Source organism: Agelaius phoeniceus, chromosome 12 (assembly GCF_051311805.1).
Source record: "Agelaius phoeniceus isolate bAgePho1 chromosome 12, bAgePho1.hap1, whole genome shotgun sequence".
In the NCBI taxonomy this organism is placed as follows: Eukaryota; Metazoa; Chordata; class Aves; order Passeriformes; family Icteridae; genus Agelaius; species Agelaius phoeniceus.
The window spans coordinates 5,925,572-5,939,092 of NC_135276.1; the positions used below are offsets into that span (position 1 = coordinate 5,925,572).

At 50.9% G+C, this 13,521-nt stretch overlaps 1 protein-coding gene across 1 annotated transcript in view; it reads right to left on the reverse strand.

Annotated features, from left to right (window-relative positions):
• LOC143695133 (hydrocephalus-inducing protein-like) overlaps nucleotides 1-13,521 on the reverse strand; it is a 47,539-nt gene that overhangs the window by 11,066 nt on the left and 22,952 nt on the right. Inside the window, exons 14-25 of the mRNA XM_077185210.1 lie at nucleotides 12,826-12,926; nucleotides 12,246-12,381; nucleotides 11,634-11,798; nucleotides 8,532-8,770; nucleotides 7,214-7,472; nucleotides 6,505-6,648; nucleotides 5,067-5,168; nucleotides 4,223-4,539; nucleotides 3,257-3,419; nucleotides 2,672-2,773; nucleotides 1,765-1,974; nucleotides 772-900 (exon numbers count right to left, since the gene is read on the reverse strand). Coding sequence (XP_077041325.1) covers nucleotides 772-900; nucleotides 1,765-1,974; nucleotides 2,672-2,773; nucleotides 3,257-3,419; nucleotides 4,223-4,539; nucleotides 5,067-5,168; nucleotides 6,505-6,648; nucleotides 7,214-7,472; nucleotides 8,532-8,770; nucleotides 11,634-11,798; nucleotides 12,246-12,381; nucleotides 12,826-12,926 — 2,067 coding nt within the window. The remainder of the gene's footprint in view (nucleotides 1-771; nucleotides 901-1,764; nucleotides 1,975-2,671; nucleotides 2,774-3,256; nucleotides 3,420-4,222; nucleotides 4,540-5,066; nucleotides 5,169-6,504; nucleotides 6,649-7,213; nucleotides 7,473-8,531; nucleotides 8,771-11,633; nucleotides 11,799-12,245; nucleotides 12,382-12,825; nucleotides 12,927-13,521) is intronic.

Genomic DNA, 13,521 nt, shown 5'->3' on the forward strand with positions numbered 1-13,521 from the left:
CTGCCGGCCCATGGAGCCCGGCCCCGCTGCCGGCCCATGGAGCCCGGCCCCGCTGCCGGCCCATGGAGCCCGGCCCCGCTGCCGGCCGATCCAACCCGGCCCCGCTGCCGGCCGATCCAGCCCCGGCCCCGCTGCCGGCCGATCCAGCCCCGGCCCCGCTGCCGGCCGATCCAACCCGGCCCCGCTGCCGGCCGATGGAGCCCCTCCCGCCGCGGCGGGCACGCACGCTGGTGCGGTTGGCAGCACTTGCTCCATCTGCCGAGCAGGAGCCGACACAGCGCCTCAGGGCTCTCGCGGTGACGCTCTGTCCCTGTTCTGTGTTACTCCCTCTGTTTCTCATTTTCTCTCTTTTCTGTCCCCCCTCTGGTCGGGACCATGCCATTTCTTTATCAACAAACAGTTTTCAGATACACTACTTGCTGGGTTTGTGCCTTATTTTCCTCTGAGAAATCTATCAAAAGGAATTCTCCTCTGCTCCCCTTCCAGCAGGACAGGACAGTGACCCACGCACCTGTGCCTCCCGCCGGTGTCTGCCTCTGACAGCAGAGCCACCCACCAGCCAAGGCCGTGGGGGAGTCTGTCAGGAGAGCACTTGTTTGACCTTCTCTGGCCCCAGCAGAAATTGCTTACAGCCCTGTCTCTCTCATGGCTGGGTTTGGGGTTTTCCCTTCTGACTTTTTTCCCCCTTCCCCACCTCCCCCCCTTTTTTCCCTTTAACACTCTCCTGAGCCACCTGACACAGGGCTGGGCTCAGTCACTTGTGCTACTTACAGTGGTGGGGTTCACCAGAAACACACCAGGCAGATGCTTGTCTGCAGGGCTAGGCTTTAGCACCCACTTGAATTCAATCTTGCCACTGTTCACCAGGGTGACATCGCTGTGATGAATTTCATTAAATATCTGGAGAGAAGGCACAGGAGAGGGAAGTTACAGACCAGGCCTGCTGCTGGGAATCTCCTTCCTCCCTCCTGGGCTTGAAAGCAGACACATCATGGGAGCAGGGACCAGGGAGGAGATAGGGGCACTTGGGAACCTGGGGAACCCCCAGGCACAGGGCACCTGCACAGCACCAGGGAGCTCTGGCAGCACACAGAGCTGTGGTAACAACCATGTGAGGGCCAGCAATAAATGAACCAGGGCACACAGGCCCTCTGCCCTCTGAGGGGTCACCCACAGCCAGGAGAAACAGAGACAGCACTGAGGCATTCCAGGAGAAAAGGCACCTGCATGCAAGTATTGGCAAGCAACATAGATGCAACAAGGGAGTCACCCAGGGCAACACAGACAGGGCCAGCAGCTGGAAATATCTGTGGGCTTTTGACTGGAAAAGAGTGAAGTGGGGATTATTCTGGGACAGTCTCTCCAACGGTAGTGACTGGAAGCCCAACTTCTTCCCTTGATTATTGTGTGGATTAAGCAAGAGCTTTAGACAAGAGCATCTCCTTGGAGGTCAGGCTTTAGGTGTGGATCAGCAGAGAGATGTCTCAGGGACACACCCCTCAGAGCACCCCCACTGGGACCCTGCCTGCCCCAGAGGCAGTGTTAGGTACCCTGAAAAAGAGGCATTCCCAGCATTGTGGAGAGGGTTGGAGATGGCCATTTTAGAGCAGCTTGGATGCCAGATGTGTCCCTCAAAGGTTGGGCTTCCAAGCCCCAGAGCCAACAAAGGGGCTGGGAAGGGAAGGGAGCCCTGGAGCGAGGTGGGCAGGAACCTGCTGGCCGTGGTGCCAAGGCAAGGAGCTGTGCCAGGGATGTGTGTGGTACCTGTAAGCCACAGTTGATCTCCTGGGGCCTCACAGAGTAGCGGACACGTGAGATCTCCCCGGTCACCAGCATCTCGTAGGTGGGGCCTCCCTTCACGTGGCACAGCGCCGTGACATCAGAGATGGTGTTGAGGTGGCCAGAGTAGGTGAAGGAGACCTGCTGGCTCTCACCTGGCTGCAGCACACCTGACATTGGCAGGATACTGAAAGCCTGGATGGAAGACAGGAGAGCTTGAGCTGTTGAGCATGGCAATGGATGCAGAAGAGCATCTTGGAGCAAAGTGCAGCTGTACCTGGAGGGGCCTATTCCCCAAACACTGCCAGAATCACCCTCATCTCATCCTGCATCCATGCCACTGACCAGTGCAGGGACCATGGGGAAAATCTTCTCCCACACTCACAGATCAATGCATTAATTAGTACATTACGTGAAAGTGAACTGGATGTCTCCTGGCAGTAGAAATTCTCTCTGATGCACAACTTGCCTTTAAAAAGCATTTCTTACTGCTTTTAGAAAAGGAGGAGGCTCAAAGTGAGAGCTCTCGGAGCTGAGCGAAGGACTCCAGCCCAGCTCATCTGACTCCTGAGGCTCTTCCCCTCTCTCTGATTTAAATGCTGCTTTCTCAAGGTGCTATAGCAAAAGCTCCTGCAAAAGTTTCCTATGGACCACCTGAGGACTTCCAGGGGGAGCAGTGCCCTCCATAGGTGCTGCAAAGTGTCCTTGGGCAGCCCTACAATGTGTCCTGCATGGCCTCTCCAACTACCAGTTGCTTCAGCAGCACTTTGTGATGGGCCTGCATGGATGGGAGGCCCCTCTGTGGCCAATGCTGAGGCCCACCAGTGGCACTGGGAGCTCCAGCCCTGCTTGCCACACTGACAATGTGCAAGTGAGACAGATTCCCTCCTACCTCCTCCGCTTCGAGGGAAGTCTGCGGTTCGTCCACGGAGATGCTGATTCCCTCAAACCCTACTTGGAGGCGAGGGTATTCAGGAAGTTGATCTGATTGCACCTGAAAAAGAAGCCATTTTCTATGCTGGGAGGAAGAGACAGCCATTTTGCAAAGTCTCCCTTTGTAAGACAGCTCCAGGGCCAGCAGTGCAATAGCAGCTCTGGGTGAAAGCAGAGCCCTGCAAACAGGGAGTCTGGCTGCCTTGGGAAGAGGCTCCATGGAGATCAGGACTCATCCCAGCTTGCTCTGGGAAGGAAGCTGGAGGCCTTACCATGATGATGCAGATAAAAGCCTCATCTTTCATTGTGAAGGCAAAAAATCCCACACTCAGCACAGGTCTGTAGGACCTGAGTGAGCTTCTCCAAGGAAAACTCTCCTATTTCTCCCTCCCACACAGCCCATGTCCAGCCACTGGCCCTGCTGCCCAGCCCACTGTCAGGGCACAGGACAGCAGGGCAGCAAAAAGGGAGGTCAGCACGAGCATGACTTGGTGGTGGCAGGCTGGGGAGGCAACACAAGCAGCAGATGTACAAGAAAATCTACCTTGTCTCTTAAAGACTGGGTAAAATCATCCACTTCTTTCAGCATTCTGGCTGCCTGCTCCTGTCTCATCTTGAAGTGTCTCCATCGAGATGCTGGGGACTCCAAACTGGTATTCTTCCCTTTTGGTGGTTGGGGTTTGAATTTAGGTGGGCAAAGCTCATCTCTGGAAAATAAGATAACTATTGTGAAAAATGCCAATCACTTGTTTTCAAAATTTTAAAAGTTTAATAGTAATAAAATGGTTATAAAAATAGTAATACAATTAGAGTAAAAATAATTTGGACAATTTGAATTAGGACAACAAATGGGACAACAAATACAAAGAGTTATGGACGTCTGGGTACCTTTTTCTGGGCAGCACAAGCCCGAAAAAGGACCCCCACTAACAAAGGATTAACCCTTAAGAACAATAGCCCGTTGCATATTCATACACTTCATACAGGATGCATAAATTCCATTCAAACACAGGATTCTGTCTGGTCTTCACCTACTTCTTCCTTCTAATCCTAACAGTGCCTTCGAGGCGGGAAGAAGTTCATTTCTTCTGATAAGAGAGCAATAAATTCTTTTCTCTGAAAGATTTAGCTGTCCTGTGGCTGCTATCTGGTTCGAGTGCCTCATTCCTTTCTAAAAATAAACCCCACTGACATAGTTCTTATTGTAACTACAAAAGTTACCTTTTAATTACAAGACTACAAGGACTAGGAGCCCTTCATCAAGGTGGACATGGTCTCAGGTCACAGAGGTCTGAGAAAGCAGCTTTCACCCCAGCTTTCCTTCCCAGGGGAAACCACTGTGGGGGCTGTGCAGCAGCAAAGTGGTGGAAAACCTATTCCCTGAGCATCCAGCCTGAGCACAGCTGCTCAGTGCCATTTGTCAGATGCCAGGCAAACAGCTTTGCTCTTGGCCAAGTACAAACAGGACACAGCAAGAAGAGCTTCAAGGGGAGGGCAAAGGTGCACATACCTAAACCTGGTCACCTCGCTGTCGGAACGGAATGACCAGCGGTACTGGACGGGCAGTGGGCTGCAGTTGGTCATCTCCAGGGAACGCACTTTTTTAGTGCCAGCCATGATGCAGCCAAACTCCACGGAGCTGGGCTGCATTTGGAGATTTGGGAAGTGAACTTCTCCCTGAAGGGTGATATGCTCCACAAAAGGATGGCCCCTGACCATGTCTATCTTCAGAACCTTCTCTTTTCTCCAGCTCTTAAAATCCAGTTCATAAGCTGGGTCAAACACGATGTAGAGATGACAGGTCTCCCCTACATCCACTCTCACAGGCTGCAAGGAGATGAGCAGTAATTAATCACCTGTGAGATGATGTCCCAAGGTCTGACAGCATGAAACAGTAAATGCTCCAAGTGACCCCAGCACGGGCTTCTCAGTTCATGGTTCATCTCTCTCCAGCAGGGCTCTGGCTGCAGGCACCACAGTCCAGTCCAGGATCCCTCAGGCTCCCGTTTCTGTGCTCAGCCCCAGTACAAGGGGGTGGCTGCTGGAGAGCTGGCATGGCTTTCCAGGAGACACCTTCCCTGCATGGCTTGCCCAGACCCAGCTGCCTGCTCCCTTCTCCCTGTGCCTTAAAGCCAGGATGGATCTTCTCAATTCAGATAAGATTTTGATTCCTTCAGCAGCTCTGCTGATGCAGCTCAGGCCAGCCCACTGCTGATGCTACAGAATAAACTTCTTGACTCAAGGAGCTCCCAACAGAAAGGCACCACCACATCCCTCCTCTTCAGACCCCACTGGAGGAGGCCAGGGCTGCTCACCTGGCCACCTGGGAGGGGCTGCTGCTCCTTATCACAGACCAGGAATGGCTGCTCCAAGTGCAGCATGAGGTCCAGTGGCAGCAGGCAGGTGTTTTTTAAAGACAAAGGCTGGTACTGCAGTGTCAGGACATCGCTGGGTTTCTATGGAAACAGGAGACAAGGAAAAACAGCCTCAACTAGAAACAGACCTTCTTCTGCTTCTGCTGCAGCTCACATTTTTCAGCCTCACGAGTGCATATATTTCTATTTACTCTTTCTATTTGTTTCTACCCTTCCAGGAGGTTTTTCTTGACAGCAGATGCTTTTCATGTTTAGAAACCACAGCATCCTCTGGAGGACAGGGAAAACTCCCAAGTACAGATGAGGGAATAGGCCCCTGAGAGGAGGTGGCTGCTTGACCAAGATGTAAAGCAGAAAGTGAATCCAGGCCATTTGTCTCCAGTTTTGTCTCTCTATTGGGCAGAACAGCACTAGAGGATCTTCACTCACATACAGTCATTTCTCACAACCTTCCTGGCTCTAGCAGCCTCAAAAAGCACTTTGTCTGCACCACGTGTCCTGCAGCCCCTGCTACAGGGACAAGGTGTCTGTGGTCTCAAAGCTCTGATCAGCCTGGGCTCTTCCTTCCTGTCTGAGCATTGTGCTGGGCTTCCTGCATGGTTTAGAGAACCCAGAGACTTTGGGAAATGACTTCTGCATGTACTGATACCAAACAGGTGCTGTGCTATAGTATGCAATAAATCAGTTTGGGTGTGTGGCATCGAGCAGAACCCAGGCAGAATCAGGGAGAGCTGAAAAGCTTCTCAATTACATCTGAACTGCCTGTTCCAGGGATTCTGTACTTCACTGGAAGCCTGGGAACCAGAGGAGAGGCCTGAAACTACAGAAACCAAATCATTAACCATCTTCTCTTTTTCAGACAACTTGCAGGAGGCAGAAAGATGATGCTGGAGTTGGGATCCAGAGACTAAAGGGCACCTGCTCTGCCTCAGTGTTATCATCACTGCAGTTGCAGGATGCCTGGGGGTCCTTTGAAGCAGAGGAGGCTTAGGGAAATGCACAGAGCTGATCCATATAGCTGTACCATCAAGCATCCATGCCAACAGCAGAGAAGGCACAGAGACACAGGAGATGTTGGGTTTTTCCTTGTCAGCCTGAGGAATTCACAGGAATCTCCAGTTTTCCCAGCTTCCCTGCAGCATCAGTGTACAGACATCACCGTGCCTTGGAGGGTCCTCAAAAGCCTCCCTTTACAGTGAGCACAGAAACTGGCATTTCTCTGGGGTGGCCACCATCTCCTTGGCACTGCAGCTGGAACTGCACTTTTGCTTTGGGGAAGTCAAATACCAGTCTCATCTCTAAAAGCATCTTCACTCACTTTACAAAGTGCCTCAGGAAGGGTAAAGAGGGGCTTTAACACAAGCACACACCCCCCTCAGCCATGCTGTTAAAATGCCAGCATGCAATCCAGACTTACCTTCTCCACATAGAAAGAGAATTGTCTGGCTGATACTTCTATAGAGGGGTGAATGAACTGACAGGTAATGATTGTTTCTATTATCCTCTCCATCTTGGGGGATGTCCCAATGATGGCTTCACAGAACACATAATCCTGCACCTCCTGCAAGCAAGAGTCACTTGTCACCAGTGTGTAGTGGCAGGGCACCCTGCAAATGCCCTGCATTGGCTCTGCACCCACCACGGGCCCTATTCCTGCCACAGTTACAGTCCCTGCCCCCTTTTCTTCCTGTGCTCAATTGTCTGTAACACTGCACCCCAAAAGCACAAAAGGCACTTGTGAGAAACCCCCTCCCTTGACATGGCTTTTGTTTTACTCCGTGCTCACCCCAGATAAACCACTTGGCACTTGTTTAGTTCACTTTCTTTTTGGACTCCTAGTCTAAGTGTAACTTATTTCTCTGCCCTTCTTTGCTGACTCAGCATGCAACACTGCTTGCCCCAAAAGAGCAATATTTCCATCCACCCCTGCTTTGGGATCAGCACTGGGTTTTGCTAGCTGTGGAATCACAATAAAGTCTCAGCTGCTCTGATGGTGGCCAGCAAGGAAAGCAACTGGTGCTGCCACAGAAAATAGTAGCCTTAAATCAGTTTTGTGAAGGCCCCTGCTCATTTCCCCAGGCAAATGTCAAGGGCCTGTGGAACAAGCCCAGAGGAGGGGATCTCACCTGTGGGATGCGGGAGAAGCCTCGCAGCACCATGTCCTCAGACTGGCCTGGCTGCAGGTCCATTGACAGTGGCTCCAGCCCAAATACGGGGCTGGCACGTTTGGGGTGCTGGGAATCATCCTTGGCCCTGGGGCTACAGAGGGTTGAGACACTCTGGCCCCCCTCCTCAGGTGGGCTGTAGCATTCCGCACTCCAGAAGAGCTGATGGTAACGGCGGCCCTTGTTTGTTACTTTGAACTGACGAAGACAGGGCACGAGGCTGGAATGGAAGGCAGGATGGAAAAGAGTATGAGAGTAGCTATTTCCCTGGTCATCAGATTGCTCCCAGTGAGCAACCTGAGGTGTTAATTGCTTAGAGACTGTCTTCATTTCCAGCTCTTAATGTGGACCAGAAGTGGTGTCTGATAAGGTGCCCTTTTGATGTCATTATTGCAAAGAGAAATATGTTTCTAATGGTAATGTAACATTTTCCAGGTGAGGCTAACAGGACGTGGTGTTTTCCCCCAAAATGTTTGTTCTGGGGTGATTCATACTGTTGCTGCATTTTGTATTAATCTGTGCCCAAAGCTGAAACTGAATCTTTGAGATGCTGCCCTTGGGGACCTTGTGTGTGGGGGTAGGATTGCAGGCATTCCTAAAAGCCGGCTCAGAGGCAGTTTCTGGATGATCCCAGCAAGCTGGTAAAAATCATCTGCCTGCTCCAGGAGAGGAAACCAGGGGAGCAGAGCCTCTCTCGTTCGTATCAGCCTTGGCTCTGCACTGGTAGCCATTTGTAGAAATTTCATTTTGCAATTAGAAACTGTTTGGAAGTGAACTTTGCAAACTCTGCTGGCAACTCTGCCTCTGGAACTGCTCTGTGGGCTCCTGCCTTCCTGGTGGGGGTTGTCACCCTCCTGTCTCTTTGTTCCCAGGGCCCCTGCTTGCCTGGGAGGTGCCATTGGGAAAGGGCAAGGGCAAGGGCAAGAGAAAGGATCTTCCCTTGGTGCCTCAGCCACATGGAGGGACTGCCTCATCTGGGCACCATTTCAGGAACCTTTAGTTCTGGGGCAGCCTGTGAGATCATTACTCCATCAAGTGAGGACATCAATGTATTAGAATTAGAGACAGTTTGTGGCAATTTAGCAACTGGTTTCCCTTTCAGTGGCTTTTGAAGGTGTCTAACAACTCTCAAGTGCCCATCACATGTTTGTAAAGGAATCTCTGCCTTTAGGAAAGGAGTCAGGGCTTTGTACACTGAAGAAGATCTTGCCTGAAGGACTACAGAAAAACTGCTCCTTGTTGAGACAGGAGGAGAGGTGGGAGTGGAGAGATCTCCTACCTGAATTGGTATCCCAAGTTGAGCTCTGGGGCAAATGGTTTGTCTATGACAATTGTGGTGCCAATGCCAAAAGCCTGGAGAAAGACACTGCTCCAAAGGCTGTTCCCAATGAACAGCTGGACAGTGTCATCAAAACCCACAGTGTCATCCAGGGTTGCTGTGACAGTCACAGGAACCTCACCCCTAGCAGGGATCGCTCCTTCACTGGGTTCAATAACATAGCAGTTGGATTTGGAAGCCTGTAAGACAAGCATAATATGCATTTAGGATGGAAACCACACACCCTGGTGTCTTGTGGGATATAAGAAAAGGAAAGACTAAAGAGGGGAGGATAAAAATCCTGAAGGCTTAATCTCCCTAAAGTTAAGCTACAGTACTGGGCAACAGCAGAGCTCATACAACCTGTATTTTCCCCTCCTTTAAGGGACTCAGCCAATTAACCCCGTTTTGCCCAACCCAAGGGATGCTTATCCTCAGGAGAGTGTTCCTTCCCCAGTCTTTCTCTGCACTGTGGGCCAAGGAAAGCTGCTTTCTCTCTCCTGGCCTCTCACAAAGGCTCAAGGCCAGAGGAAGGCAGGACTGCTCAAATCCCACTGCAGAAATCACATGGCTGGAGGACACTGCTGAGAGCCTGAAGAATGTCTCTGCAAAACCAGGTAAGCAAAACCCCAACACCAAACTAATCTTTCCCAAGGGGCCATCAGTGCTTCTCAACATCCCCTAAAGGACTGAAGCCCTCACTCCCCACCAATCATCAGCTGTAGAGAGGTGCCCCAGTGCCCTCTGCCTAAAGAAAAGTCACCTCCAAATGCTTATAGCAGAGCAGGAAAGCAGGAAGCAGAAAGAAAACTGGACAACATGTGCTCTGTGGGCATGGCCCACTCTTCCCAAGAACTCTTGTCATCTGCTTTCTCATGGACTTCACAGACTGGCCAAGAGAGCTGGAGGCTGCCCAAAGGAGGGAGGAAAGGCCTTGCACCAGCACAGCTGTGCAGACACTGCTCTGCAGGTCTGGCCCTGGCAGGAGCACATGAAACCCAACCTTTACACACCATGAGCACCCAGCCAAGGTGCATTGCTCCCTGCAGAGGCTGAAAGCAGAACTCCATTGTGGAGTCAGGGAAAGCTGCCCTGGAAAAAACCCTCGCTTTAGAATAACATTTATCTCCCAAACAGCTGGAAAAGCAGCAAGAGGAAAAGTCACACCCCTCCTCCTTGGCCCAGGAGGCTGTGGCTGGACTCTCCCACATGGCCTGATGCTTTATCCACAGACACAGACAAATCCATGGTATCAGGTTTTAACCAGCTCCACAAGTTCAACACAGCCAGCATGAAGTAGAAGAAACCTCAAGCCCCTCACAGATCTCCCCCTCCAGCAGACATCCCAGCCAGCCCCAGGCCCAGCCTACAAGCCCTTCCTGGCTGCACCAGCCCTGCTCCCCCTGCCAGGGGAGCAGCCCCAGCTCCTTCTGCCCTATGCAGCCCCCACATATTAAACAGCCTTTCTCTGCAGCTGCTCCCCAAAGATGCTCTTCAATAGCACAGAGATCACAGGCTGGGGGGTGCACAACCCCCACCCTTGTCTTTGTGTGGACTGCCCAGCTGGCTTGACCCCCAGGAGGTGTGAAAATTGCCTCCCCACCAGCAGTCTGAGGACACACCTCACACCCTGCTCTCTACTATTAACAGCAGTTTGGCACAAAGCAAATGTAGATGGGACAGGGAAACCACAGTGAAATCCATGCTCTGGGGAGCAAAGGACCACAGGTTTCTCTTGATCTCGGAGCTCCAAAATGTGACACACACAGCTAAAGACAAAAGATAAAATTAAGGGAGAACTTGTCAACGCAACCCAGATTAATTGCTGCTCCAACATCTCTGCACCTGACCTCACTGAGGGGTGCCCCAGCTAAAACCACTCCAGAGCCAGGTTCCTCTTGCCTCGCTCAGAGGGAATATTGGAGTATCTTGCCTCCTCTCACACAGGGCAATATGGAAATCTTGCCTTTAAAAGCCAAGTCATGGCTGCTACTGACCAGTCCATTTCCCTGGAAAACAGCCCCACAGATACTTACCATTTCTATGCTGAAGTCTACAGGGACAAGACCTTTGTTGAAGAGGGTAAAGCTTTGTGAAGCAGGCTGTAGAGCTGGGATCCTGCCAAACTCTAACACAGTTGGACTTGGGTAGATTTCTGCCAGCCGTCCAGAGCTCCGTAATTCTACTCCCTGTTCCAGGAAGCAGGCAAGAAAGATTAAAAACCACTCAAAACAAACCACAACAGGGAAACCTAAAAAAGCTTAAACAGCTCAACCGTGCTCAAGTTATTGCTTTAGGGACAGCTACCACACTCCAGCTGAAATGCAGGGCTTTTGGGAAAAAAGGAAAAGAAAATTACACGTTCACCTCCAAATTTAAAAGGATTAAGGTAAGAGAACCTTTCAAACTACAAATTATTGGCCCAAAGGTAAAAGCTTTGCAAGAAATCTCTAGTTAAGACCAGGCTGACAGTTAAACAACTGGTTATTCTGGCAGGGAGAAACCCTCCTTTTTAAGGTAAGCAGCCTGATAGTTGAAAGCAACTGTTTTGTCAAACTTCAAGCTCCCTGGCACAGCCTGCATTGCCTGTCCTTGCTGTTCACTGATTTACATGCAGTGCCACAATGGCCCAGGTTCAGATGTTTGGTGCTGTCCAGGGAATTTGGCATCATCATTTCATTATGTTTTAATCTAAGTTTAAATCCTTGCAACCAGTCTTCAAATGCCAGCTTTCCTTTCTTTTACACAAAGCTCAAGGTTCCCAGAAGTCTTCTGACATCTTCTTTTGTGCTCAGAGGGATGACATTTGAAAACAGATGTTTCCAAAGTTAACAGCATTTTAAAGCTTAATTAACTAAAACTCCCCTCAATTCCAGCTTAGATGAACTACCTTCTGCGTCAGACACTGAGATCCCCACCTATGAGGCATGGGCTGTTTGTGCCACCCATCCCTGCTGTCCTTCTCCCCAGCAGCCTGTGCCTGTTTTCCCTGGAAGAATCCCTGTCCCTGTGCACCCTGCCAGGAGCAGTTGCACACAGGCTCACATCTCCCCTTGCACTCACCCGTGGGTTTCTCTCATCCCCGAACACGCCGACGAGAGCCTTGGTGCGATGCTCACCCAGCGTCTGCACTTCGATGATAACTGGGATCTCTGCAGTGCCGTAAGGCTGCACAATCCCACAGGGCTTGGGGCTGGAGTAGAGCACGGGAGAGTCGTCCTTGCGTTGCTGGAAGGGACAGAATGAAATGCAACTTCAGAGGCACCTCTGAAGAAACTTTAGACTCCTTAACATCCACTGCAACAGCAACTTAGACGTTTAAAACTCCCCAGGACAAAGGTAAAGGCACAAACAAACTGCAAGAATTGTAGGCTTAGCACTCCCAGGGGATCCTGCAAGGAGGCTGCCAGCACAGGCACTGGTGTCTGTGGATGCAGCAGCTTTTCACAACCCTCTAAGACCTCCCACAAGAAAACACCCTGAAGACTAGACTAGAACATAAACTGTTTCCTCAGGAGGTTAAACTGCATCCTAAGGTTTACATTCAAGTAGGATCCTTTTCTCAGCAGATCTTTAAGACTGAATAGAAACCAGCAAGGTCTTATCCAAACCCTTTTTTCCACTAATAGTCTCCCCAATAATATTTGACAGGAGGAGGTGGACGTGATGCCAAACCTGGGGAATAAGCCCATAGCAGCCAGGAAGGTTGCTGAGGTTCCTGATGACGAGCTTCCTCTCGTACGGCACTTTCAGGTGGCACTCGTGGTACAGAAGGATTTGGGGGTACACATGCAGCTTTGGAACAAGACATCTGGGCAAAGAGATGACCCCAAGGGAATCAGAGATACTGAGAGAATGGAGAACATTTACCCCCAAAGATTGTGAAATGGAGCAGAACACGTTGGTCACTGTCAAATGGGCATTGAACAGCCCTAACCAATGCAGGGTGGTCACAACCAGCACAACTCCATCTCTTGCAGGAAGAAGGAGAGGAGGCCCTTGGGAAATTTGTTCCACCTCAAGCACCAAAACCCAGGCCAATCAATGATACCATTCCTGGTCCCTTTAGAAAAGGGCCCAGGACCGTGCTGGGCTGTGAGCAGGGGCTTTTCACCACAGGCTGCTGTCCAAGCACTGCTGTTCTCATGTCCAGCAAGCACAACATGAGGCCATTAAGCAGCTCTTCTCCTTGGCAGCTGCAGCCAGCAAAGCCTGTGCAAGGCAGTCCCTGGGGGAGGCCAGGAAGGGCTGGTACCTGGCTGTGATGACCACTGATGCCACTTCCTTAGCAATACCCTCCAGGTCCACCAGCAACCTCCTGTAGAATTCCATCACGGTGTTGGAACACAGGGTCACCTGGTAGAAAAAAGAACAGTAAATTCTTCCTTACAAAAGCTCATTACCCACATGTGACATCCTCCAGTTCTTGAGGAAGGATTTGGCTTTAATTCTTCTGCTGGTCCATGTGTAGAGCACAGTCTCAGAGTAACAAAAGCCTTCTGGCAATACCAGATTTGTTGAACACACCTTGCTATCACAGCATAGGTCAGCTTCATTAAAACATTAGACTAAAGCTCTACACACCACTGTATTCAAATTAAGGGGCCAATTTCTCATCTGACTACAATGACATAAATGCAGAGGAAATCTGACTTGAACACAATGAGTTCAGCTTTACAGCAGGAGGCTGAGGGCAAAGTGTGGCCCAGCAGGTGCTGGGCAGTTCATGGCTGCCATGGTACCCAGAGCCTGGGCTGGCTCTTAGAACTCCGGCACCACGCCAGGAGTGGGGAACTGCCCCAGGGTGGGCATTTACCAGAGGCAGAGCCCTCAGAGCCACTTGCTGTACAGCGCAAGAGACAAGCCACCACAGGGACCAGGCAGAGGAGAAAGGAGGAGGCTCTCTGTCTTGAAGTTCCACAAGGAAGGGTTTATTCCAAATAAAGGAATC